The 27,413-nt window shown below is 45.2% G+C and overlaps 2 protein-coding genes across 2 annotated transcripts in view; one reads left to right on the top strand and one right to left on the bottom strand.

Moving 5' to 3' along the window:
* The window catches only part of OGFOD3 (2-oxoglutarate and iron dependent oxygenase domain containing 3), an 87,651-nt gene extending 77,420 nt beyond the window's left edge, over nucleotides 1-10,231 (bottom strand). The window contains exons 1-2 of the mRNA XM_065416145.1: nucleotides 10,134-10,231; nucleotides 7,893-8,110 (exon numbers count right to left, since the gene is read on the bottom strand). Coding sequence (XP_065272217.1) covers nucleotides 7,893-8,110; nucleotides 10,134-10,231 — 316 coding nt within the window. The remainder of the gene's footprint in view (nucleotides 1-7,892; nucleotides 8,111-10,133) is intronic.
* A 2,666-nt stretch (nucleotides 10,232-12,897) lies between these two features.
* Nucleotides 12,898-27,099, top strand: HEXD (hexosaminidase D). The gene is made up of 12 exons (XM_065415881.1): nucleotides 12,898-12,997; nucleotides 13,678-13,787; nucleotides 15,512-15,599; nucleotides 16,410-16,574; nucleotides 18,424-18,607; nucleotides 20,295-20,366; nucleotides 22,043-22,238; nucleotides 23,499-23,581; nucleotides 24,701-24,779; nucleotides 24,862-24,963; nucleotides 25,590-25,679; nucleotides 26,931-27,099. Exons 1-12 carry the CDS (start codon nucleotides 12,899-12,901, stop codon nucleotides 27,097-27,099), a joined length of 1,437 nt encoding a protein of 478 aa, XP_065271953.1. The 5' UTR covers nucleotide 12,898.
* The last annotated feature ends 314 nt before the right edge of the window (nucleotides 27,100-27,413 follow it).

Raw genomic sequence — 27,413 nt, 5'->3', positions numbered from 1 at the left:
CGCTGCAATTTTGTAGAGTGTGCGTGTGAACCAATTATTCAAGTAATTTCCCTTTGCTGCTATGTGAGAGCAAAGAGCTACAAGGTGAGACAGAGAAGAGAGGAGACCATGGGGATACAGCTTCAAATTACATGGCAAATAACCTTTAAAATCCACTTCTGCAGAACACGGCAATAATATAAAAGTTAAAAAGAGAAGCCAGCACTACAAATCTCGTACACTCTTTATCTAGTAGTCCTTGAGGAATCACAGATGTCCAATCCAGAGTAGCTTCAGGGCAGGAATAACAACTAAAATGTACTGTAAACCACAGAGTCCTTGAGACTTGGCATTTTATAGATTTTTTTTTTTTTTTTTTTTTGCAGGGGAAGCGGGGGGTAATTATAAAGCAATAGAAAAGCCTAGATCCACATATTTGCTGACATCTGCCAGTATGCTTACTGCTTTTGAACGGAGTTCTCTTAGACGACTATTTGCTCACGAGAGCACAAAAAGGTGCCGGGAGGAAGGAAAGCACTTCTAAAAAAATCAGTTAATGCATCTATGCAATCCAACAACATCAGGCAAACTGTGAACAAGAACAGGTGACCACAAAGCAATGGGAATGAGAGGCAATTGGCATTGGAGAAAGGCATTGCAAAACTCTTCTCCCCAACTTGGTGAGAAATAGCTACATCTGTCAGCCTTCTGGGCCTGTTCCAAAGTCCAGCCATTTCTCCAAGGCTTAGGGGAGGGAAAGAAGCAAGGAGGGATGCAATTGGTGAGTAGGGTGGGCTACTGTTTTCCTTCAATTGTTAATTTTTGATTACTATTTTCTTGTTTGGGGATAAGAGGAGGCTGCTGGTTTTATGATTTGTTTCAAATATCTGTCAGAGGCATCTAGAGCCCTGAATAGTAGATTGCATGTATAGACACACAGTTTCTTACACACACACACATTTTGTCTGCTCTCTCCAATTATCAATCAGATCAATCACAGATCTGTTTTTCCCGAACAAACATCATCCTCATGCCTCAGTACTTCCTGCTTACCCCCGTCAATCATCCCTCTCTGCATTGTCCAAAAAAAGATTTTTTTCCCTCTAAATCAAAAAGGGTAAAAATTAAGTAGACAGGGCCAGTAACAAATCCCTGGGAAAGACCATCTGACCGGATTACATACCAGAACGATTAATGGTGTGCTCCATGAGTATTCAACAATAAATCACCAAAATCTGCTGAAAGATTCATACTCCAAGAAGCAAATAACATCAATTATTTGGGAAGCGTCAGGGGAATTAGACTATATAATGCAATGCCAGCAAAGAACCTTGCACTCCAGCAGGAACGTAGCAAAGACTGTGCTTAGCTACTACACCAAAGGAATTGTCTGCATCAGTTTTCCCCCATTGCCCCCCTAGGTTAATAGGGAGAAAAACAGGATCCAGGACCATCACTAAGCAGAAATCAGTGTGTTTTGCATCAGAAGAGAATGTTCAATATGAACTACTAGGACCGAGCAGGCCATAGAGAGCGCTCAGTAGTAATGCCAAGCGCAGGCATTCAAAAATCATAACTCAAGCCCCAAATAATCACAAGTTTTTGTTTTTGTTTTTTAAAGAAATACACTGAGGCAAGTTTTCAAGATTTTCCCTGCAATCAGGAAGGCTACGAACTTACCTTTTTTCTTAAATGAATGCTGAAATTTTCACACAATCACTTGACTCCAGGAGCTGAGGACTGACAGAACATCAAATACTGTGAGACGTGTAGTATTTCCAACTCTCATTATTTTAATCACACCAGGTCTGAGTGGATGCCCCGCAGCCTCAATTTGTAACAAACCCGTAAACCAGATTTTGACAAGATTTTTGCCTGCCCAGCCCCAAAAGACACAAGAATTCTATGTTGCTGTGTTTTTAAGAGACAGCTAAAGAGGGACTGAATTTTGGTTCCCAGAACTGTTGGTGTAAACTACCAGGCACTTTATTTTTAACAGCCTGAACCACACAACCATCACTGAATCTTTTTGCAACAATTACCACCAATAATACCTTGTATAATATATGCTCCCAGTGGTATCTGTAACTCCAATACACCTGTGGTGAAGGAACTAGAAGCCACAGGAAGAATGACTGAGCACGAAGCCTGAAAATTCAGGGAGTAGAACTTGATTGTTTCACTACAGAACAGGATTGAAAGCCATAGGCCAAGGGGAAAAGATGGATCTTGAGATGGGATTTTAAAGAGAGTCTGGAGGACAACTGACCACAGAAGAGCTGGGAGGCTTTTCCAGATGGTAAAGACAGCCTGAGGGCGGGGGGAGGCGGAGGGACCTTCCACCTACCATGGAGAGAATTAGTCTGGTACTGGAGGACCAACAAAAACAATCTGTAGGTAAGAGGAGCTGAGATTCAAGAAACAGAAAGACTGAAGTTGGTGAATCAGGATTTAGCAAAAGCACAGAATAGGAGATGATGACATGAATAAGAGCTTTGACAAAGGTATTCTGAAGGTAACAAAGATTTACAATCCTAGATGTAAGCAATATAAAGATATTTCAGGAGTTAGTCAAATCAGCTAGGCCCTGACAGTAAGAAATGAACACAAGATGTGAGTTTAGGCAGGAGCAGAGGGTGGAGCTGGTTTGTTTGAAGATTATTTTATCAATTAGAAAGGTCCCACTTTCAGATACAGATGTACTTTAAATGGTAACACAAAGACAGATTTAAAAATATACTGATATTTTCAACTTCTACCTCGCCCTCCCCTACTCCAGACTCTGTTCTTTATTCTAACCAAATTCCTTTACTTCTGTTAGTTTTCCTAGAGAAAATTTTCATAGAAACCTATGCTGGTTTCACCTTCACAGTGAAATTAGAAATGGGGGGGGGGTAGTTTCACAGGGTTTCAAGTGTCACTAGGGATACTGCATCCAGTTGATACAAAGACATTCAGTGATATACTATCAGCATCACAGCTTGAAAACTGCAAGCTGCATGTCTTCTCTGACAAGGATCAAAAAGAACGTATCAAGATACTCAGCAAGTCAGAGACAAACGGCAATCACACAACCTATTCGGTATGTTGGAGGAAGATAGAATGTACCCAACACCATACAGCTGACCAGACCTCCTACACCTTACTTTTTATTTGAAAAGCTATATGCCTTGGCACCATACAATGAAGAGGCTGTGGTTACTGGGGAATTCTCCCAGGAGCAAGAAGTTCATTCGTCACAAAGTTCAACTGATGCAACCCATCTCAGAGCAACATAGCAAGAGGGAAAGATGGCTAGGATGACATTCTTGTAACAATACTTGCAGCCTAGTTGCTGGATCTTCTGATTCTACTTGTCACACACTTCCCATCTGCCTTTCTGTATCCACTCCTCTAACCTCTGGATGATGTCACATTGAAGTTACCACCTGGACCTGCTTCATCACTGACAGGGAGAAGTACCATTACAGCACAGAAAGCAATCCACACAGAAGGTTTATCAGTAGAATCATGACCACCACCATAACTTTAGAGTGAAAAGCACACTTTGAGGAGGCAGCATAAGAGAGGTTTGCATGCATGATTTAGAATGCAGACCACAATTCCTATGATCATGATGCACTCCATCTTATTCCCTAAATGCAGAAAGCCAGGAGCTCAGCCTCTGACAAGCAATGCTCTGAATTTCCATATGAGGGATGTTCACTACCATGCAATGGTCAGGAATAAACTCTCAGCTGTGTGACGCCAATTACAATATCAATTGAAGCAGGCTGGAAGCACAATGCTTTAAAACCAATTATAATGGCTCAAAATCCAGTCCCGGAGGCCTTCTTTAAGTCTCCTATTGTTGTCACATTGGATGCAGGAATTACCACTGCAAGTGCTGAAAACTCCAAGCTATGGTGTACTAGTCTGGATGCAGAAACCACATTAACAGAAACCTAGGCCAACATCTGAATGTTCAACTTTATTTGAATCTTTACATGGATTTTAGGTGAAGTTTGGAAAGTCGGCCTAAAACATTTAAAGGCAGGGATATTCAGCACATTTGTAGCTACTGATGACAGCAGATGATAGACGATTACATTATTTGTATATACTTCATGAAATACAGCCTCAAATATTTAATAGCAACAGTTTCTTAAGCTTTGGCTCCAATAATAAATAAAAACGTAATTTAAAGCAAAAGCTAAGGAGAGAAATTATAGCCACCACTCTGCTTTTGCATTTTAAGACAGAGTGAAAAAACACAGTAGTCTCATTTTTCAAAACCAGCACTTCTGATTTATGGACAGCAACTCCAGACTCTCCATGTTTACTTCCAAATACCTCCAGCTTTCCCTGTGCCATTTCTCCAAAATCCCATCAAGACCAGTACTTACTTTACTGTCTCTCTTTCAAATAGCCAAGGAGTAATGCAGAGGCACTGTATACAGCCCATAGGAAAAATATACACTCTTCTGGACTATGCTTCAAGCAACCCTTGTGGACAGTGGAGTTCAAAAACAGCCAGGACGTAGTTACCTATATAGGTTACTCCCTCAAATATAGCTGATTATATCTTTGTGTTCTCCACTCATTATGGCCAGAAAGAGGAATTGTTGTCCCCTATCTGTAACTGACTGGTTTGAAACAATTTGGGAGGTACAACCCTGGAAAAGTTAACTCGTGTCAAAGACAAATTCACTATTATGCACTATGAGCCACTTTTTTTGGATCTGATCCAAAAGAACTCCTAACTGGCTAGTCCATAAGAAACGCTAGCTTTAAATAGATCTAAGAAAACATCTAGTAGCTTGCTGGTCGCTATCCATATACTTTTAATGGTCATTGGATGTTTGTCTGAGTCCTTTGGATATGCAATGGCAAATAAGTGAATGCCTGATACAAGTAATGAACAACAGAACCAGTCAGATTTTGTTCCATAATGAAACAAAACAAGGGTGGAAAAGGCTAGTTTTAATGTAAATAAAGAGCTAGCAATAGTGGTTTTCTCTCTGTCGGGGCTTCTGGGTGGAGGCTGAGTGTTTGCAATTGCTCCTAGGCTATGATCAGAGTTCAGACTGTATCAAAAATGATCACTTTAACAAATGAGGAATTTTATTGACGGTTCTTCTGCTATATCTCAACATTGGATTAAAAGAAACTTCAGGTTCTTCTACAAGAAACTGTGCCAAGCCTCCACAGGATGCTGCCAGGCTGAGAATCCCAAGAGGGCTGCAACTGGATTCAACACCAGAAGGCAATAATCTTCATCTTCTTAACTCTTCCCTGAATCCGCACTTCAAAAATGATGACAGTTCACAGCTCTGTGCTCGGCTGTATAAAGGGAACAGATTTTGCATGCTGCTACTGCTGGCTCTGGATGTACTTGTAGTTCTATTCTGCTGCCTAATTACCCTCTTAAAAATAATACATTATTTTAAAAAATCAGGACCCAGAAGATACCCCTGACCAAGTCTGTGTCCTTTTTAACAGCAAGGGCTGGGAGCATTTTGGAAACAAGAATCTCAACCTAGAGAAGAGAGGGAGGGACATGGACGGAAATGCCCTCGCATCACTTAATTAAACTCTTAAGACAAATGATGCTGATGAACTGCAAGAGGGAACTCATCCAGTTTTCCTGAGCTGGAAGGATGGTGACTGCCGAGACTGGGGGACAGGAGCATAAAGATAAGGAACATTGTAAACACTGCTGTTGAGGCATCAAACAGTGATGCAGGGAGGAGCTAACTTCTGGCAAATGGCCAAAAGAAGCAGATGTTAGGCTGAAGCAGAATGAAACAGTTAAGGTATAAAGTACAGTTTCCAGCAGACTACTCAAAGCTCTGGAGCTGAATCCAATTTGGCAGCACACCGGGCTAAATGTAATCATCCCTTTTCTGAGTCACTAAGCTACCTGCAAACTACCTTTGGAGCGACAGCAGCTTTCTGACCTTGTCACAGTATAGCATGGAATATATTTCTTTAATCATCTCAACATCACCCCCTTGTGGAGACAAAGCGAAAGACAAGAACTGACCAACCACAAAATTCAAACACATCACAATATAAATTGAATTATCTTGTTAATAAAGCAGGTGTTTGGAAGAGCATCAAATACCACAGGTGAATTCTTGAAAACATAGCATATAAGCTAGGTTTTTAAAAAGTAACCACTTACGGGTAAAAAAAAATCAAGTGTCAAAGTGAAGAGAGATATAGCATCTAATAGCCCAGAAACAAAGTGAAAGGTTTCCTCTACCCAGTTTTAGAATGGCTCTAATGTAGCGCCAAAGCTACTCTCCCTTTGTGTGATTGGCTCTGCACCTATAAAGACATAATCTGGGCTAAATAATTCAATCATAATACAAAGCTAAATGTGTACAGAACTAGTCCATAGTGCAGGAGTATCTAGGGAGTGTCCTGGTCAGTGCTGCAAGGGAAAGCAGAACCCTGGCAATTTTTCTTTCCTCCTTATGCTCTGTAGGGTTCTACCCCACGGTTAAATGTAATAGCCGACTAGATTACCTAGATACCAAAATCAAATACAAACTCAAGGGCAGATTAAGCCCCCAGGCTGAGAAGCTTCTCTGGCAGGTGGAGGGATGGGGGGGGGGGAGAATTGCTGGCCAGCAAAAAATAATCAGATGAATAAAAATAATTTGAGTCCAGCTCACTCACAGTTATTGGGCTTGCGGCAAAAATGACTGCATGAAATTCTCTACCCTGCATTATGCAGGAGGCCAGACTAAATGATCATAATGGTCCCTTTTGGTGATGAGATCTATGAATTAGGAAAGTATTTTCACATACCCAGAGCCAAGAAGTTTCTCAACCCAGTAAGCTCCTCCAGCGGGGATCTACAATATAGTGTTTTCTTTGAGCCTGGGGAGATGGAATAAATCCCAAAAGAGCAGCACCTGCAAGTGTCATGGGCCACACCAGCCATGCCCAAATTCCACTGCAACAAATGTGGGAACTACATGCCCCTGAGTGTGCGTCATGTTTAGTCTGAGAGTCACAGGAATCATCTAACCTTGCCACAGTGGTTACGTTTCGGACCAACAGTGCCCAGGTTGGCACCTAGGTATTTAACACCAAGGGGAGATAAAAAGCTTATTCACGCATCCCTAGGAGTGCCACTCAGAACCTGAGCAGAAGACAGCCCACCCACATTGGGAGATTCCAGCATGAACTTTCCCCATTTCCCAAGGAATCCCAGAACTCATAAGTCACTGTGCTATACCACATACCCCAGAGGAGAGGGAAATCTCACTATCTCTAGAAGCTCCATCACCAGGAATCCAAAGTAATCATAAGTGGATGGGGAGATAGGTAGCTAGTTGAGAGAAAGCAGTCTCCGGAGCTGGACCTATTACTTGGAAGGGGATGTGTACTGCCTACTGCATTTGGGAGTGACAATAGCAAAGCTGTGTTTTCATTATCAGTGACAACCTTGCAAGGAAAACTGGCTCTTAACTACGGTACTTATAGCACATGATTCTGGAAACAACCTGTATCAGAAGCTGGCGCCTGTGTGATTACTGTGTGCTCACAGCGCAGACAGTACCGAGAATTAGTTCCATTATACATCCTGAATTGTATTTACAAACTCCCACTAGAGGAGTCAGCAGAGCATGAAAAGGAATGAGAAATTGATGTAGCAGGGAGTTTAATTTCACACTGCCCTAATGAAGCAGTTTGGGGTGGGGAAGGTGCACGGAAAGACAGCAAAGTGCTTTTGGAACCAGCAGATCCTGGAGTGATATAAGAGACCTGAGCATTTGGGAAGTCAAGGAACATGTGAGTTATGATGCGGTACATGCTATAGAAAGAAGAGGTGAGTATCAGGGACTCCAGTGGAAATGAGACAAGCCTGCTGTGGCACAAGAGGCCTGCCCTATCCCATGACACTCATGTACAAATACCTTCAAATCTTTTATGGCTGTCATAGTCCTCGGAGCAGGGCACCTCAATGAATCTGTCCTGCAGACTTTCGCTGTAATGAGCCAGAACCTCGGCGACCCCATCTTCGCTGACCAAGTAGCTCCAGCTCAAGAGGCTAACGAGGACAGCAGAGGAGACTAGGAATGCGACTTTCAGCCACTTCCTCCGTGATTCTTGGTGGGCTCTGCTTTTCCTCACACTAAGAACAGAACACAGATAAATCCCTGTGTAAACAAGTAACAATCTTATATAATGTTTTGCACTGCAGTGATTAGGAATCACCTTGGGAGCTAGTTCATCAGCTGGATGAACATTCCCAGCCCTGTATCAACAAGCTGTGATAAGTAGGGCCCTACCAAATTCAGACCCACGAAAAACACAACATGGACCATGAAATCTGGTCTTTTGTGTGCTTTTACCCTATACTATACAGATTTCACAGGGGAGAACAGTGTTTCTCAAATTGGGGGTCCTGACCCAAAAGAGAGTTGCGGGGGGTGTCACAAAGTTATTTTAGGGTGGTCACAGTATTGCCACCCTCACTTCTGTGCTGCCTTCAGAGCTGGGCAGCCAGAGAGCAGCAGCTGTTGGCCAGGCACCCAGCTCTGAAGGCAGCACCTCCCGCAGCAGCAGCGCAGAAGGGTGGTAATACCATACCATCCTTACTTCTGTGCTCCCAGCCAGCAGCTGCCGCTCTCCAGCTCTGAAGACAGCACTGCAGCCGCCAGCAGCAGCACAAAAGTATGGGTAGCAGTACCGCAACCCCGTGACACACACACACACCCACGACTCCTTTTTGGATCAGGACCCCTACAATTGCAACACTGTGACATTTCAGATTTAAATAGCTGAAATCATGAAATTTATGATTTTTCAAAGCCTATGACTATTAAATTGACCAAAATGAACCATGAATTTGGTAGGGCCATAGTGATAAGGCTGCAGATTCTTAACAGAAGTACACGTGAGTATCTAGGCTCATGCCAGACTTGGAAGGATTATTAATTTTTATTATTTGTTTTAAATCAATCCTGATTTTTTAAATAATCAGTTTGAGTGAGTGGCACCGCAACACCCGTACTTGAACAGGGTCGCAGCACCACTCAGGTCTGGCCCAAAGCCCCTTCATCGTGACACAAGTCTTTGCAGGATTGGGGCCTTTCTTTGCATTTGCTGATTTGCACATTTAACTATGCAACAGTGTTTTTAATGGAATAGCATGTACCTAACATCATTGTCTAGACATAACACTGAAAGCCAACCCTAATAAAAACAGGTACAAATAACCAATGGATGGGGTGCAGCTCCTTCCTGACTTGTTATTTGGGGAACAAATACTTGCAAAACTTACTACAGGTAACAAATATTAGGCAAAGTCTCAAGGAACCATCCAAACCCTTCACAAAGATAAAGTTTCATACAATCAAATTTTGGTCTTGCTAAGAATTTTGGATGCAGGAATAAATTTCAGCTATCATGAAGATTCGGGGGTAGTATTATCAGTATTATGAACACCTGTACAGCCTTCATGAACACAGCATGGCTTAGATCTGAGCTACTCAATCTTTCCCCAGAGGGGCTCTTAAGAGAAAGCCTGCCTCGTGGACTTTCACCCACGAGGTAGGGTGATCAGGTCTGCAGGATGCAAGCCTGGGACACAGCTTCAAATCCCTGCTCTGCCTGTGTAATCGTGGGAAGTCACTTGGTCTCTCTGTGCATCCGTTCCCCATCCCTACAATGGGGACAGCAGCCCCCTTCCCCAGCTCCCCGGGGTGTGCTGAGGAGCAAGGCACTGGGGAGTGGGAGTCTGCGTGGCGCTCGGGCACTCTGCGGATGGGGGCCCCAACGTGCCAGGATGGGCAGCTCCCTGCGGGGCCCACGGGGACAAGCGGCGGGGTGGGGCTGTTTTAATGCCACATCTTTGACGCCGGGGCCGCGGCGCCCTGCGGTAGCCGGCCACGCACAGCAGCCCCCTGCAGAGCCGCCGGGCAGCGCGGGGCCTGGGCTCCCTCCTGCCCGGTCCCTTCCCATGATCGGGCTCCCGCATCCCGCCCGGGGCAGGTGGGGGCAGGGCGCGGAGCCCCAGCCACACAGCGAGCGGCGCTAACGGGCACCAAGGGCGTATCCCCGGGCTGAGGGGACGGCACCCGGCCCAGCCCAGCAGGACCCGCCCCCTCTGCGGGGAAGCAGCCGGGACCCCACGCCCCCTCGCCGGCAGGTACCTGCTGAGGCGCCTCCGCTCCCCCCTGTCCGCCCAGGTCCCCGCGCTGCCCCCGCCGCTCTCGGCAGCCTTGGGCCCCGCCCGCCTCTGCGGAGCCATCGCGCTGCAGACGCTGTCGCTACCCGGAGCCCCGCACTAACGGCCGGCACGGGGAGACTGGAGCGATGCGCTCAAGCAGCCACTGCTGAGGCTGGAGGACAGGGCAGAGCAATCCATACCAGAGACAGGAAGCAGTTCAGGCTAGAGCAATCCACGCCGGAGTGATCGGGCAGGCAAGAAAAGGCAAGTAGATCGGAGCAGTCCATGTCAGAGCGATGGGCAAAACAGGCCTAAGCGATCTATACCAGAATGACAGAGCAGGAGGTATGAAAATTGATTGAGAAAGAGACAGGCCTATGCAATCTATATCAGAGTGATAGAGCATAGACAGGGTTAGAGGCAGGCTATACCAGAATAATAGCCTGTGAAGGGGCAGGCCAGAGTAATCCATGTCAGAGACGCTTGGAAAGCAGCCAGGAGAAAGGCCAAATAAATCTATTACCGAATGAAGGCCGGCGGGGAAATGGGTGGTAGGACAGACAAGAGCAATCCATGCAAGAGACCGGAGCCCTTGAACTGTCTTGCTGCTGCTGGGTCTGAGTGGGGCCGGTAAGGGCGTTAACCCTCGCGGTGCCGGGGCAGGTGGGTGCCGCTGGTCAGGGCCCGGGTGGGCGCGAAACCACGGCCATCCCCAGCGCCCACGAATCGTGAGTTGGATCCAAACCCGCCAGACTTGCTTTGGAAGGGGATAGTGGGGCTGCCCCGGCCACCTCAGTGTGTGCGTGTGGGGGGGGGTTGTAACCGCTCCGGCCACCCCCGAGGGGGGGGGGGTTGCAACCGCTCCGGCCACCCCCAGTGTGTGTGTGGTGGGGGGGGGGGGTTGCAACCGCTCCGGCCACCCCCAGTGTGTGGGGAAGCCTGCAATTGCCATGGCCACCTTGGGGGGGGGGGGTGGAGGAGTTGCAACTGCCCTGGCCACCCCAGTGTGTGGGGGCATCTGCAACTGCCCTGGCCATGTGTGTGTGTGGGGGGGGTCTGCAACTGCTCTGACCACCCCCAGTGTGTGTTTGTGGTGAGGGGCTGCAAGTGCCACGACCAGCCCCAGTGTGTATGAGGTGGGGAAGGGGTTGCGACTGCCCCAGCCACCCCCAGTGTGTGTATGGGGTGGGGAAGGGGCTGCGACTGCCCTGGCCACCCCCAGTGTGTGGTGGAGGGAGGCTGCAACGGCCGTGCCCAGCTCCATGGGTGGGACCACCTACATCTGCCCATCCCATGCCCTGCAACTAGTTCTTTCCCCCCAGTTCCCCATCACGTCTCCCCCCGCCCCATCTCTGCTCCTCCTGCAGCTCCTGGGATCTTCACCACCACCACCCCACTAGGCCAAGGCGGGAGACAGCACAATCCATTCTCCCCTAGGATCTAAGGGTTCTTCCCCTCCCCTTCCTAGGCTGGGTGCTACATCCAGGGGGAGCAAATGTGTTGTTCCATCTCTGCTGCTCACAGGAGGGATGGGGGAGCAGAGCCCTGATCCACTCAGCTCTTCCTGCTCCTCTCCTCCTGTGAGAAACAATGTCAGTTCCTGGGACTTCCTACAGCCACTCTGATTGGCTGCTCTTCTTGAAGAGGTGGGTGAGTGGGACAGGCTACCAATCAGAGGGGGATTCCCCTGCCCCCACATAAGCAGGACTGTAATTTACAAGAGGGCTAGAGGTTGTAGCCAGGCTGGACGCACTCCCTGGCTCCCCAGAGCTGGCGGTACTGGGTCCGAGAGTCTAGCGGGCGCTGCCTGGCCAGTGCATCATTGCCAGGGACGGTGGCTTTGTAGGACAAGTCTTTCCTCAATCTCCCTCAGCAAGGCCCGCTCAGCCTCAGGGCCCTGCTTCATTACCCTCACTCAGCTCACTGCTCTCTGTGGCAGGGACACAGGTGCGGCCTTGCAGATCACAAATCTGTCAGTGCTGCAGGAGATGGGGGAGTCTTTCACTTTCCCAGCACTGGGCTTTCTCTGAGGAGCAAAGAGGAGTCAAACTGCTCTGTCACTAAATCAGCAGATGTGACTGTGAACAGGCCCTGGCAGCCCGTGTGTGGCCTAAGAAGGTGGTGTTTGATATCATTAATCTAATACTCTGTGGCCTCATACCAATGCCCAGACACTGGCTTGAGACAGATGGGTAGCCTGGAACACCAAGTGTTTTAGCTGCATCTTCTGTTCACTTACAACATGGAATCAGCCCTCTCCCACTGACATCCTCTCTGACTTTTAATTCTCAGTGTCGCCCTTTCCAAATTTCTCCATCTGCAGCACAGGGATAAGAATACCCCTTTTCTGCTTCCTCACAAAGGGGTAGGGAGGTTAAATGGCTACCTGAAAATCACATTCGGGTCTTTGGGTAAAAGGTGCCACAGATGTGTAAAATTCACGACTCTCTCCATTGTCCGGTTCTGCCCTCGCATGTGCTAGGCTCATGGATACGATGTAGCTGGGAATAGAACTGGGCCTGCGATCTGTGTTTCAGCACAATGGTTTAGCTTGTGTTTTTAGTACTTTTTTATAAGTGCAGCTCTTCCCCCGGTTAAGAAAATTGGGCTAAATCTTGCTTACATGAGACTTCTGTACTTAAGACCCATATTTAATTGTGGGGGGGAAATACTCAGAGTAATACGTTTTGCTGCTCTCCTCAAGGTAAAATATTTGCTTTTGCTGAAGACTGTTGCCATGCTAAGAAGATGGAAGAAAACAAAATGACGGTCTCCTCACCATTTGGGCTGCACTTAGTGCACTTGGATCTCAAAGGTGCTCCACCAAAGGTCTCCTACCTGGCTGAGGTAAAACATTTATTGCATGCAAGTGGGGTTGTTAAATCATCTCCAAAATGATTCCAGTCCTTAGCTGGAGGTCACACTGGGGGTGTAATGCAAGAGAGCATGTAGTGATCCATATGGCTTTGATTGGGGAGAGCAAAAAATTTGGTTTATCCAGAGGCCAGAATGTCTCAGTAGAACTTATTTAGGATGCTTACTGTAAACTGCAGTAACCTCAGTCCTTTCCTAGAAGGAAATAATGATTTAGGATTTTCACTTGTTGCAGATTAAGCTTTCATTCCAGCCTCCTTCACCAGCACTAAATCCACCACACACAATAACTGTAATGCTTTGCAGCTGCATGAGGAATTCAGATTCTAGTTAAGGAAAACCTTAAGCAGAGTCCTCTGTCCAAGTGAAGCATCTGATTGTGGTTGTAGCTGTTCACATTTGAGCCAACCAGCTCTGGGCTTCTTGATATCTTGGGTCCTGATTTCACTGTGAATAAAATACTCCACATAGGTGCCAGACAGACTGCCAAAGAAAAGTTAAGATTCCGCCTCACATCCTGCTGCCTTTGTTACCTTGGGAATTATGCAGGCCAGGATCTGTAAGACATGAGATTGTTAAGCTTGTTAGTTGTGAACATGGATATTGTTATTACAAGCCAGACACAGATCTGCAGTGGTTTCTTTCTCTTGCAGATCTTTCCTTTATTTCGTACCCTTGGTGCCAATGGCCTTCTCGTTGAGTATGAGGACATGTTTCCTTATGAGGGAGAGCTGAAGCCACTCAGAGCAGAGCATGCTTACAGGTATTGCAGTCAAATGAATCTTGCAAGGGTTGTCAGGTGGCCTTCTCATACTGCTAGGGAGGAGGCTACAGGCTGAGTCCTGGTCTCTCACTCTTGGACTGACCATCTGAAGCAGCTGTAGAAGCTCCTGGGGGGTGGGAGAGGAGTATCACATGCCATTCTTAAGAGTCCAGAGGAATCATTGGTGAAGCTGCTACTGATGGTTTCCAAAGGGAGTGTCATACAGTCCATGCATGGAAGGATGGTAGCTGCAATAGGGGGCATAAGGAAAGTGAAAGTGCATTATAAATGGGATGAAGATGCAACAGCAAGCCTCCCCTCAGTCCTGGGGCCGGGGGGGAATGGAGCAGAACATGTCCCGCTGGTGACTGTGTACACCTCTATCCCGATATAACGCGGTCCTCGGGAGCCAAAAATCCTTACCGCGTTATAGGTGAAACCCCGTTATATCGGGGTAGCGGCGGCAGGGTTCCAGCGGTGATTTAAAGAGCCCCGGGCTCCGGCCGCTGCGGGGAGCCCGGGCCCTTTAAATCACCGGCCGAGCCCCACTGCCGCAGCTCCGGGGTAGCAGCGGCAGGGCTCCAGCAATGATTTAAAGGGCCCGGGGCTCCCCGCAGCAGCCGGAGCCCTGGGCCCTTTAAAGCGCCGCTCGAGCCCCGCTGCCAGAGTCTCAGGATTACCGCACTATATGCGAACCTGTGTTATATCAGGTCATGTTATATCGGGGTAGAGGTATATTTGCTGTTTCCCATTTGTGTCTGTCAGGAGCACAGCTTTGGCATTTTCCTTGTTAAATTTTTCTGCATGTAAAATCAGCCCTTCACCTTAAATCTGGTCCACAGTCTTGGGATCTTGTCTGTTGGGCCAAGTCCGGATTTGGCTGGGACTGCTGTCGGGAAAACTCGAGGAAGTAGTGCAGGCGATTCAGTAGATGAGACAGTTCTGTCCAATACAGTGCTGAGCTGAGGTGTGGTCTAATGTCCTGAACATGGGGCTGGGAGTCGGGAATTCCCGAGGTTCAATCCTACCTTTACCATTACCTCCCTCTGTGGCCCTGGGAAAATCACTTAACCTCTGTGTTGAGTCTCCCCAATCTGTAAAAGGAAATAATGATACTTACCTATCTGCCTTCTGGGGTGTTGTGAGATTAGTTACTGTAATGGCTGTACAACACTCTGAAAAGCGTACAGAGCTATATCTGAGTGCCAAGTACTTGTACTGGACTGACAGCACAGCATGGTATGAAGCAGCTGCCAAAGATGCCAGCTTTTAGACTAGAAATAAAAGCAGGATCCTGACCACACATGGTCACTAAGGATCCCAGGATAATTTTCACAGGTATAGGTAATATTAGCCCTAGTATCCAGGCCAAATGCCAACGGAGGTGTTTCTGTTCTGCTCCATAAATACCCCTGCATTCCAGTTGCATAAGGTAAGTGCTTCCCTTCCAGTTGTGTTAGTGTTGCTGTCCAATGTTAACTCTATGAAGCCTTTACCTGTGATTTCTGTCTATGCAGTGAATTGCAGTCTGTACAGTCAGTAAAGCCTGTGAAGAGCTTTGGGATAAAAGGTGCCTTATACATATTAGAGCATCATCCTTCTGAAACTGACAAGCTACTGGCTTTGGTTAACTCTAAATACTCTGTCCTGGGATCCTGGTGTAAATAACCCACACGTGTGTACTCTCACTCTCTCTCGCTTTCTTTCTTTCTCTCTTTTCCTAGTGCTTCAGAGATTAAAGAGATTTTAAATTTGGCAAAGTTGCACAAGTTAGAAGTTATCCCTTTGGTGCAGACCTTTGGACACATGGAAGTAAGTGCATGTCTGGATTTGGGGGATGTTGTGTAGGTTAGAGAATTCTGGAAAGCAGGGAGTAGGCCATGGGTCATTGATGTTTCTAGTGTTTAGCATTTGGGGGATAATATTACTCTGCACTTTTAACAGCACCTTCCATCCAGCAATCCAGAGCACCCCAATGACACTAGTGAATTCATCCTTTCAACCTCTCCAGTGAGACAGGGAGTTCTCTTATCCCCAGTTTCTATGTGGGAAAGCTGAGACACAGAGGGGATGTGACTTCACAGCGGACGTAAGTGGCAGCGCCAGGAATAGAACCCAGATCTCCCATTCCCAGGCTTTAACAACTGACAGAATTTTTCTGTTGGGGAATTCCACCACCCAGTCCAATCAGCCCTCCACACCACCTGCCTTGCCATCCCAGTTAGCACTTCCCTCTCTGCTGTAGGTTTTAGGCACCACAGACGATGCAGTTGTAACCTCCTGAGTTATCCATGTTACCCCCATATACATATGTTGGTTATAGCAGTGAGATGAGTGTGATGGGGTGCGCGGCTCCCTCTGATCTGGGAGAGCAGCCACTGCTCAGCGGTTTCTGGGCTAAGATGCTCTATGGACGGGTGGGAGCAGCAGAATGTGTCCTGCCTCTGCTGTGCCTGGCTCTGGCTTGTCCTCTGCCTCTGTCATTTTCCTGAGCACAGCAAAGTTTCCAAAACTGTAACAGTGGCATCCGTTGGACCCCAAAGTGACATGAGACAGCACCATAGCTGTGTCGATCTTGCAGTCATTCTGCTGTTACATCCGTACATCTCATCTCTTTTGTAGTTTGTCCTAAAACATCAAGAGTTTTCTCACCTCCGGGAAGTGGAGATGTTTCCAAACGCCCTCAACCCACACAAAGAGGAATCCCTGATGCTGGTCAGTGCAATGATTAACCAGGTGGTGGCGCTGCATGATGGCTTACGATGGTTTCACATAGGCTCTGATGAGGTATGATTTTCCCTAATGACACAGTTTCTCTCAAGTGCTGAGGGACAAAGCAAGGGTTCACGCAGAAATCTTTTTGTGTCTGGGTGGACCAGGGACCCCCTGAATTTAGTGATGGATGCTGAGGACACATCTGAGTGGAATTCACTTTTCAGGCAAGGGAACCAGCAAGATTCCAGCTCTGAGAAGCTAAATCTAAAAGTCATTTTTAATTCTTAATATCTCTGATTGCAACAGAAGCAGTTTATTTTCTTTAATAGGTTGATCAAAAGTAAAGTATTAGCTCCAGAAAAGTGCTTCTAACTCAGCACTTGGCTTGAGTAAGACCCTTGGCCTAAAAGGGCTTCACTTGGAATCAGATTTCAAGCCTGAGGTCCTGATTGGTTATGTTCAACTATTTCCCGTGTTTTTTCAAGCTAAGTTATTAGCCTCATTGTCCTGGCCAAATTTCTTCTTCTTAGTTAGGCTCTTTGGGGCAGGGACCGTCTTTTTTCTGTGTTTGTACAGCACCTAGCGCTATGGGGTCCTGGCCATGACTCCTATCTGCTTCTGCAACACAAATAATAAATAATGCAACATACGTTCTGCTGACAAAAATGCTCCCGTAGTTTCTGTTGGGTGACATAGTCCTCTCTTCCTGCTGATATGTGCTGTTACGCAACTGCCACCAGCTATCCCAGAGGTGCACTTCACTGGTGTGCTGAGTGATTTCTGTCTGCAAAGTGGTTTGGTATGATATGGTCATGTTAAAGTCTCAAAGAATCAAAGCCATATCCCCTCACTATACCACTTCGTAGAAGTAGTGCCAGGTACGTTGGTTAGGATTAGAGATTCTCAAGGATAATGAGAACATCCACAGTCACATGAATGGATATATAAAGAGCATTAGGCTGAGGCACTTTTGTTCATTAACCATCTTGAAAACTCCGACCTAGTTTTCCAGGATCATAATCTCTCCCTCGCCCCTCTCCAAGCCCATTGATATCTACACATGATTTTCAGTGCCTTAACCTTGTTTCTATCGGTGATGAGTTTGATGGAGAGCACCCAGGTAATTCTATAGGCAATTGGATGGCAGATGTACAGAGTCACCCTAAGGCAGGGAGCCCAACCCATAGGAACCTTAACCCTTGCCCCAAGTATCCCACCCATAGGAACTCTCACCCTAGAGAGAAGTCTTATCCATAAGAACCCTAACCCTAGCTCCAAGTACCCTTACCACAGGAACTCTAACCCTAGGGTGCAGAGCCACATTCCAACGTGCATGTCACTGTGTGATTTGAAAACCGGTGTGATGGCTCTTAGGTAAGCTGACTGGATTGTTCAGGCTCCTGGAGGAGTTGTACCTCAAGATTCTGCCCAGACTTTCCAGGAGGTGGTTATTCTAACTTGCAGAGTCATTGAAAATGTTTTCTTTAAGTAGTTTAATTCATTAGGATATTTAACCCCTTCATTTCTGTGCAGACTTTCAGCCATCACTGCACACAGCTCTCCACAGCCTGTAGAGGCCTCCCTGGGCTGTTGGAGCCCCACATGAAAGCTACTGAGGCTGGAGTGCTCACCAGCTGTGGGATGGGATTTAAACGGAATTATAGGTCAACGTCTTACCAAACTGTGTGGATGCTCTGTGCTTGCTGCCTGCTACAGGCTTAGGGAGGCTTCGACAGGGAGATTTCTTGGGAAACTCTGAGCTCTTGTCTTCATTTTGAATAGATGGGGAATCCATCCTTCCCTACCCTTTTCTCTTCTCTTTGATCCACCAAAAGAAGAATAAGAGGAGACAGGGATGAAGGAGGAGACATATTAAAAGAGCCTCTATGATAAAGCAGTGTCTTTTGGTTGGTGCCCCCAGGTCTACTATCTCGGTGAAGGGGAGGAATCAAAGCAATGGCTGCAGAAAGAAGAGAACAGCACAGAGAAGCTGTTTCTGTCCCACATGAAAGCTGTTGCAAGTTGCATGGTCTCGTCTCATCCGGAGGTGAAGCCCATTGTGTGGGATGATATGCTCAGGGGGGTGAGTGAGGAAACACTGACAGGTATGTGAGCTGGGCAGGAGGACGCCTCTCATAACTTTATAGCATAACAAACTCTACATACCCGCGTTTGAAACAGACTGTACTGGGCAACTCGTCATTCAGTTGTGACAATTAGGAAGAGGTCAGAAGTGATTTCACAAAGAGCTAAGGAGAGGAGAGGGATTGCCCGGTAGTTAGAGCCCTAGCCCAGGACTCAGGAGCCCTGGTGTCAATTCCCTGCTTTGCTGCAGATTTCCTAAGTGACTTTGGGCAAGTCACATAGCCTCTCTGTGACTCCGTTTCCACTCTGTAAAATGGGGATAATAGCACTGCCCTACCTCACAGGCCAGTCCTGAGGATAAATACATTACAAATAGTGAGGTGCTCAGATACTGTGGTAACAGGGGCCATATAAGTACCTAACATAGATCAAGATTCCGTGTGTGGGTCTTTGTCTTCTCTCTCTGACCATTTAAAAAATCTCATGGAGCTTTACGTAAAGACAGAGGTTTGAATCAGTGTCCTTAGCCTTAACTTCCACACATGCCTGGGCAGTGTTTTGTGCACCAGTTAGTAGTTGCTCTCCACAGAAGTGCCTGCATGCCAATGGTGCAGACTAATGGAGAGAAGCCCTGACCGGGTGTCTTTGACATTGCTGTTTATCGCTGTGCACATGACAGGGATGTCCAGAACTGAATTGTGGGATTGCTCAGTGGCCTCGTTCACATTAGCCTTTTTCCAACTATTGCTAAACTTGGTGCAGCCCTGGTATAAACAGGGATCCAGCCAGCCAGCAGCATTGTCATCACGCTACCATGAAGACCTGCTCTGAACAGTTTAAAATGGGGTTGGGTTAAACACTGAATTTTTGCAATGTTTACTGATGCTTGGCAGCAGCTTCTGCATGGCCAGGTAGTCTTCAGTGTTTAAATCCAAGTGAATTAATCTGTTACAAAGTAACTTGGGACCAAACCTGCACCTTTGTACATACAGAACTTCCACTGAAGTTGGAAAAAGTTTTATGTGTGCAAAGAATACAGGATCAAACCTTTGCAGGATCATTTGTTCCTGCAACCACATTCGCTGGTAAGCCCAGGAGACTGATAATGAGACTGGATAGAGATGAAGGACTCTTAGGCTATGTCTACACTACCACCTATCTCAGCAAAACTTATGTCACTCTGGGGTGTGAATATTCCACCTCCCCGAGCGACATAAATTACACCAACATAAGCATTTGTCGATGGGAGAGCTTTTCCCGACGACAAAGTTTATGCCACTTGTGGAGTTGGCTCTCTCCTGTCGGCATAGAGTGTCTTCACCAGACGTGCTGCAGCGGCGCAGCTGTACCAGTACTTCCATTGATATGGCCTTAGTCTGGCTAATAGGTGTCCATCCTATGGATGGTCACTAATTGGTCCCTTTGTTGACAGTGTCAGGAAAGAATCTAAGGACTGAATGGAGCCTGAACTGCCTCTCACCTTGGAAGAGTCCTCTCTAAACCAGAGTTTGCAGGGAGAGGCCAGGAGGGACTTGCGCTCTGGAGCTGCTTGTGTTCTTGTCTGTTCTGTACGTAGAGAACATCTGCGTCCAAGGCTAACAACCCATCCCGTGGGGTTTGATGCAGGGCTGATTACTGCAGCATTAACACACAAGTAGCTTTAACTGACCATTTTGCATCACTTAAAACAAATTCTGCTCCTTCTAGAGTCTGGGGTAGCTCAGCTGATGGAGCCAATGATTTGGGACTATGCACCGGATCTTGACAAGGATGACAAAGGTTTGTACTGTTGGTTCTGAACTACTCGGAGCATGCAAAGCACTCAGTTAACTTAAAAATGGCCAGTTTCCAATTCTTACGTCACATGGTCCCCAGACACCAGAAGCTTTTGCTGTATTAAATAAACCTTCTCCTACTAACTTATATTAATATTAACTTATATTAATTATAACAATCTCTGTATGTGATGGAGACAACTATGCAGATCTTGCTAGAATCTGTGCACGCTGATTTATTGCTCCTGGGAAGGTTTTCAAGGGGAGTATGGTCCCTTTCTTTCCAGCAGAATATATGGAAAGATGATCTTAGCCTACCCTTCTGTTAAACTGAATATAGACTTTAGGCATGTCACTTCTTTAAAAAACCTTATATTTGTCATCAAGAATGTCTCACCATTTTACACTGTCAAAATGAAGTTGTAAGCAAACCCCTTTGCTCTCACTTCATGGCATTGTACCTGTTCCATCTAACTTTATTTTTCTCTCTCCACTCCTGTTGTGAAGGATTTTCATCTGTTAAGGTCAGGATTTTCACACCTACCTGTCATCTTGTTTTTACTGGCCTGGGCACTCAGCATAGTCAACAAGGGGTGTCATTTGAAAAAGTCCTTAGCGTTGGCTTAATTCTGCTTCTGTTGAAGGTTAATGAGCATTCTTCAGTGGGTCCAGTTAGACCAATACTGAGCACTTCTGAAAATCCCACCCTAACGGCCTCATACAAGTTCTGTGGAAGTCAGAGAAAAGGCTCATATTTGATTCCCATGGGAGTTGGATCAAGCCTTAAAGATTTTGTATTCAAATGCTTAGGGTATGTCTATACTGCAAGAGCTACAGTGGCACAGCTGCAGCTATGCCATTGTAGTGTAGACATTTTCTACAGTGATGGAAGAAATGTTTCCATTGCTGTAGTAAATCCACCACCTCAAGAGGTGGTAGCTAGGTTGATGGAAGAATTCTTCCATTGACCTGGCTGTGTGTACGTTTTTACAGCCCTGAGAAATGTAGCTTGATCGATCTGTGTTTTAGGTGTAGACCAGGACTTAGGTGCTACAGTAACTAACAGTTGTTTGGTGTTCCATACATTCAGGTATACACCCAGCTTTCTTAGCACTCTAGAGATGAAACTTAAATCTCCGAAGTGTTTGCATTCATTGGGTCTGATTTTCTTCTGACCTGCACCAGTGTAAATCTTTGGGGGGAGTAACTTCTGATTTACCCCAGAGTGAGAGAAGAAATTGGCCCTGTGTGGACTCTGCTATAACAGCGGGGTATTCCAGATGCCCAATTCTGCAGTCCTTACTCAAGTGAGTAACACTTGGCCATGTGAGGAGTCCTCACATGAGTGAGGTTTGCAGAATTAGATCATGAATGAAGTACCTTGAGAATATGGGCCTGATCTTGTAGACAGCAAGACTCTCATTAAAAGCCAGTAAGGGACATTTGCCTGCAAATGGACTTTGGCTTCAGAGCCTGCATCCAGAATAGCCTTTGGTGAACAAATGGACTGTGTTTTTCAATGAGTGAAAGTGTGACACGCTTATGGCCCCTTCTAGCTCAAACCCAGAGCTGTGTATCTTTTGCACAAGAGTTCAGGATCCAGAATTCCTCTGAACAGGAGTAATGCAGCTAAAACTGAGCACCTTGTGCTGTACATGTCCCCTTGGTCTTATATTTCAGTGCTTCTCATTGAAAAGTACCGCAAGTGTGGCTTCCCCAAGCTGTGGTTTGCTAGTGCCTTTAAAGGAGCCACTGGGGCGAATCAGTCTCTAACCCTGATTGGACACCACCTAAAAAACCATCTCCAGTGGCTGAAAGTGGCAAACAGCACCCCTGCTGATATGCTCCAAGGCATCGCCCTGACCGGCTGGCAAAGGTAAGGGCTGTTCTTTAAGCAGTTCCATGGAATGTATGCAAACAAATTCCCACCGAACAGTATCAAGATAGGCATAAAGGGGCCCAGGATCCACAGGGACCAGAGGGTGCTGCAGGGAACTCTGGAATACTGCAGTGTCTCCTGTTGCTCACTTATAGCCTCTCCCCAAGTAACTGAGTGTTGTTGATGGGTCTCAAAAGGTTCCTTCCAGTCTTCTGGCCCAGGAGCATTAAGGCCATGGAGTGTGGAGGGGAAAACTGAAGGCTGTTCAGGTCTAAATCCAACGACGATTAATATTTGCTCTACCTGGGAGTAAAAAACTCAGTTAACTCAACTACATTCTTAACTAGGGAGCTTGTGTTTTGTAGCACACCAGGTTAATCAGTAGAAATGACTCTTGTTGGAGACACGTCCAATAGTTAAGTGTTAAGGCAAAATGAAGATTGGAATTTCAGCCTTTTTAAATGCTGCTTTGTGTCACCTTGAATTGGGTTTTATTTCACTCTTCTTTTGGGTGGGGGGACGGACGTATTGAATACACATTTATTACAGATTATTTTCTGCAGATGCATGGAGACCACTTTACTCATCCTATGCTAATATTTAACATTGATAGGACTAATCTACATACCAACTAAATGGCCTGCAGACAATGATTATTTAAACAAACCATACCACAGGATGCCCTTGAAATTGTTTGCACTCTAACTCAGATAGCACAAGTTATTTTTATCCTTCATGGGATGAAAATATGACTGTAGCTTGATCTCCCAGTCCAGTTAAACCCTTGAAAATGGGGGCTACCCCATAGAAATGTGGCCAGATACTTAAAGTTTCTCCTTCCAATGCCGCTCTAGTTAATACCCAAGTCCAGGAATGGAATAGTTAAAAGAATAAACTATTGTAATGATGGTTTCAAATACCACAAAGCTATGTGAGGAAATAATTGTAAGTATTAGAAGGAGAAAAGCGTTTCATGGGACAGAGGTATGATCTAAGATAAGGCCAGAAATCCTGAGTTCTAATTCAGGCTTTGACCCTGATTTGCCTTGGGCAAATTACTTAATCTGTTTCTCAGTTTCCTCATCAGTAACAGAGGTATAATTATCCCTTTGTACCTTGGAGGGGGAGTTAGGATGTGCTTTATCCTGAGAGATGGACTGATGTTTATAAAACACTTCAAGACTGTTGGATGAAATGCTAACATTCAGCACCTATTTACAGCAAAGCATTGACTGAATGGACATTTATTTATTACAGGTATGACCACTTCTCTGTCTTATGTGAGCTTCTTCCAGTGGGAATCCCATCACTAGCTGTGTGTCTACAGGCGCTACAGAATGGTACACACTGCCTATATCCTCTATCAGAGCTAATACCTATTCCAAAAGAAATAAAAGTTAACTGTGACTAAAGTTCTGCAAGATCAAACCACCTCTTAAATTTAACAGGCATGTCTGTGATCATGAAAATTGTTAGATTATAAACAATGTGTTTCTGATCTAATTTCATACTCTTAATAGGCACACAGGCATGACTATGGTAATAGCAGCTGCTGTGGTTTCCACCCATTGTGTGGTTCCATTAATTTAATAAGGAACCTTATTATACTAATCCTCTTGTGTTTTTGAGTAGCGCATAAATTGACATTGATTTCCTTTCTCAAGTGTAATCTTTTTAAGCATTAGAAGCTATGAATTGCTTTTGAAACCAATCTGCTTAAACTGATTTTTGACTCGTTGCTCATACAGAAATGAGACTAGTTACACATAGACCACATTTCACTCTAAGGCCTTGTCTATACCAACAAGTTGTTCTGCTTAAACTATACCAATGTGGATAAAGGAGGACAGCCCCCCTAAAATGGATGCAGCTATACCAGCATAAAGGTGCTTATAGCAGTATAGCTAATTCCCAGATGGGAAGGGGCATAAGCTATACCAGTAGAAGGTATTTATACCTGTATAACTGCATCCACACTAGCGACTGAATCAGTATAACCATTTCAGGAAAAAAAAGACCCTTAACCTAAATAGTTATACTGGTAGACTAGGCCTTAACCTGTAGAATTCTGCAAGGGTCAATTCTGTCTTCTGCATTTCTTCTTTTGGGGGCTAGGAAAGCTTCCTGAAACTTTTTTTTAAAAACTAAGACGATCTAAAAATATTAAGAGGGAAATGCAATGTAAGAAAACTAGGCAGACAGGTCTGGGGTGGCAGTAGTAATTTCTCAATGGAAAATTAACACACCTTACTGAAGTCTGTAGGGGGGATTTTCATAAGCACTCAGTTTTGGCCTAACCCTGCTTCTGTTTAAGTGAATGAGAGTTTTACCATTGACTGCAGTGGAAGCAGAGTTAAAATCCCTCCTTACTTGTATTATAGCTATTTGTGTCCCCATTTTTCCATTTGAGGCTTCACTTTTCCTCTGCTCCCCTCTTACTTTGACTGTCCTTTGCCCAGGTGGCTATTCTGAAAAGGTTAAAGAAAATGTGGAGAAACAGCTGGGGCTCTCAAGTCTGGAAATCGACACTTTCATGAGGTAAAGCCCCACTTGCTGGATTCAGATGCTTCTTGTTGTGTTGCGATGTAATTTTGGAGACTGACATATTCTTTTTGGACAGTGAAAGTTCAGGGACCTTTCCAGGGAGTGACATCTTTACACTTGTGACTCAGGTCTGCTTCTATCTGAAGCCCTCAGTAGATGAACTTCTTGAAAGAAACAGGTAAGAAAAAAAATAAACTTTGTATTTTTGCTGTTTCCTCATAAGTGATTGGCCCATAATGTACATAAATGGTGCAAGAAAACTTAAGTTGACTTCTCTAAGGTGGCTAATGCTCTTAGTTGTGGAGCTTAGTTGGTGGATAAGGCGTTACATGACCCTCTGCTCTGAAATAGAGTGATACCAGCAGAGGATAACACATTTAGACCTGGATTCAGCAAATTGCCCAAACACTTGCCTAAGTCCATCCCTTTTTATCACAGCACATGCTTAAATTCTTTGCTGAATCAAAGTTGTACTGCCATTGAAGACAAAATGTAATTTCTGAAAGTTCTAGTGAGAAAAAGATTAGTGTTTAAGTTATAAAGGCAAAATATTGTGCCTTAGGACACAAACTATCATTCTCAACCAAATTCAAAGGTGATGTGTAAAATGGCATAAATTAGACTCCCTTACACTAATTTAGACTGCATTAGATCCATTCTACAACTGTGCAAGGGTGTCTACATCAGTGTGAGGGAGATTCCAATTTAAACCACTTCTTACATCACCTCAGTCTGGCCTGCAGCCATCTGTCCCCATCAGTCACTGCTGTTTCAAGGAATATTCAGGCTGAGATGTATTTTCAGGTATGTCACAGGCTGGTTCAGCCCCTACCACAGAAAGAGGAGGATCGTTCATCCTATAATGATGCATCATTTTCAGCCGGATGCACTAAGGTAACTCAACACTCCACTTTGCAAGATACTGGAAATAAAGCTTGTGTTTAAAACATTCTGTGGTTTCAAGCTTGAGCACCACCATTTGGAATAAGTCAACATTAAGCAACCTAGTTGTTATAAAACAATCGAACATGAAGCATATAGGTTTTCCCCATGTATTTGACTTGGGATGGCTCCATGGAATGCAGGTACAGAGTTATCCCACAGGAAGCTTTTGCTATGTGAGAGAAATAAAAATAGTATAGTGCTTTTCATCCACAGATCTCATGTGCCTTACAAGAGGTAAATATCGCTTTCCCCATTTTACAGATTGGGAAGACAGCTACTCAGAAAGGAAGTGACTATGCAGTGGCAGGATCTGGAATAGAAGCAGATCCTCTGACTCCCAGTCCACTGCCAATGCAATTCATGGTCTTGTTTAGTATATCAGTGTATATTTTTATCTATTTAAATTTTCACAGTTGTGGGAAATCACGGGGGCAGAGGAGGTCAGACAATAATTATTTGACAGACATTGAGATTCAAATAATTAAAGCTTTATAAACCAGCTGTTTTAGCAGAGCTGTAAATACATGCTTTTAGGCAGCATTCATTACAACACATTTTATACTCATTAAGGTGGGGCTCACACAAAGTAAGGTTCTCAACCAGCATTTCTATCATCAATGGAAATTATTTTTGGTTGGTTTGTGTGTATATGTATTGTGAAATCAACATTTACCGATAAAAATCTAATCCTTCCAAACCTATTTAAAGTTAAAGCCTATTTTGTCAATTCATATGTTATGCTGATTTTTTAACAGTTACTATGGCAGGGGGAGATTAAATTTCAAAAACTGCTTTAGTGACTTAAATCCCTACTAATTCAAGGTCAGGTTTCAAGTAAAAAAAAAAGGCACAGTTCCTCCTTAACTGATACTCCTTTGCACCATTTTTTAAAACCACTAAATGAATGAGATGCGGAGGTTAACTGCCCCCAAAATGTAAGGTACAGTCCTGCAGCTTTAAATCCATTGCAGTCCTGTAAAAGATACATCCTTTCCTGCAGGAGAAGTGAAACTTTAAGGCTCCAGCACAGTATGCTAGAATTCCATTTCTTCTCTCTGCAAAGGGTCACCTGATGATCTCATCTCATCTCTTTTGTCATGACTTAATTGCAAATGTAGTTGGTGCAGTTGGCTAATAATCCTGGTGAAGAACATGAATTGTAGCACACTCTGTTCACTTCTTCCTTTGGTTTCTGTTTAGTCTTCTAGCCAAGTGGAATGCTGTGATGCAAGAGCTTCAAGCAGCCCTTGAGAGAGTTTTCTACATGTGTACCCTAGAAGAGTGGATGGAGGAGAATGTCCATCCCAGCTTACACAAACTGCAGGAAGTAGTGGATGACCTAGACAAAGCAATACAAGCACAAGCCTAGCTGCCCTCACAAACTGCCAAACGTCTTATCTAAGACCCTGGCTGGTGCAAATTCATGAGTAACTGTATAGCCAGAGCTTAAACTACCCATGGAATAAAGTGGATGCAACTTCACTGAAGTTGAGTTGGGCCCTATCCACAGCAAGGAATTTGCATCAGCACAGCTAGAATGACCAAGTATGAAGATGTGGGGTTCTATCTTTACCTCCAACCAATGCAGAAACTCAGCCTCTGAAATCAGCTACTGCAATATGCGTACTTGACCAGACTTACTCCTGTGTATAACAATGAAAACAAGAATGAGGCCAAGCTTGG

The sequence above is a fragment of the Emys orbicularis genome, chromosome 13, assembly GCF_028017835.1.
Source record: "Emys orbicularis isolate rEmyOrb1 chromosome 13, rEmyOrb1.hap1, whole genome shotgun sequence".
In the NCBI taxonomy this organism is placed as follows: Eukaryota; Metazoa; Chordata; order Testudines; family Emydidae; genus Emys; species Emys orbicularis.
This window is presented reverse-complemented; position numbering and strand designations above follow the sequence as displayed.

Coding starts and splice junctions, on each gene's coding strand:
- HEXD (XM_065415881.1), top strand. CDS start 12,899: ATGGAAGAAAACAAAATGACGGTCTCCTCACCATTTGGGCTGCACTTA. Junction 22,239..23,498: donor GCCCTGACCGGCTGGCAAAG/GTAAGGGCTGTT, acceptor TATTTATTACAG/GTATGACCACTTCTCTGTCT. Junction 24,780..24,861: donor GAAATCGACACTTTCATGAG/GTAAAGCCCCAC, acceptor CTTTTTGGACAG/TGAAAGTTCAGGGACCTTTC.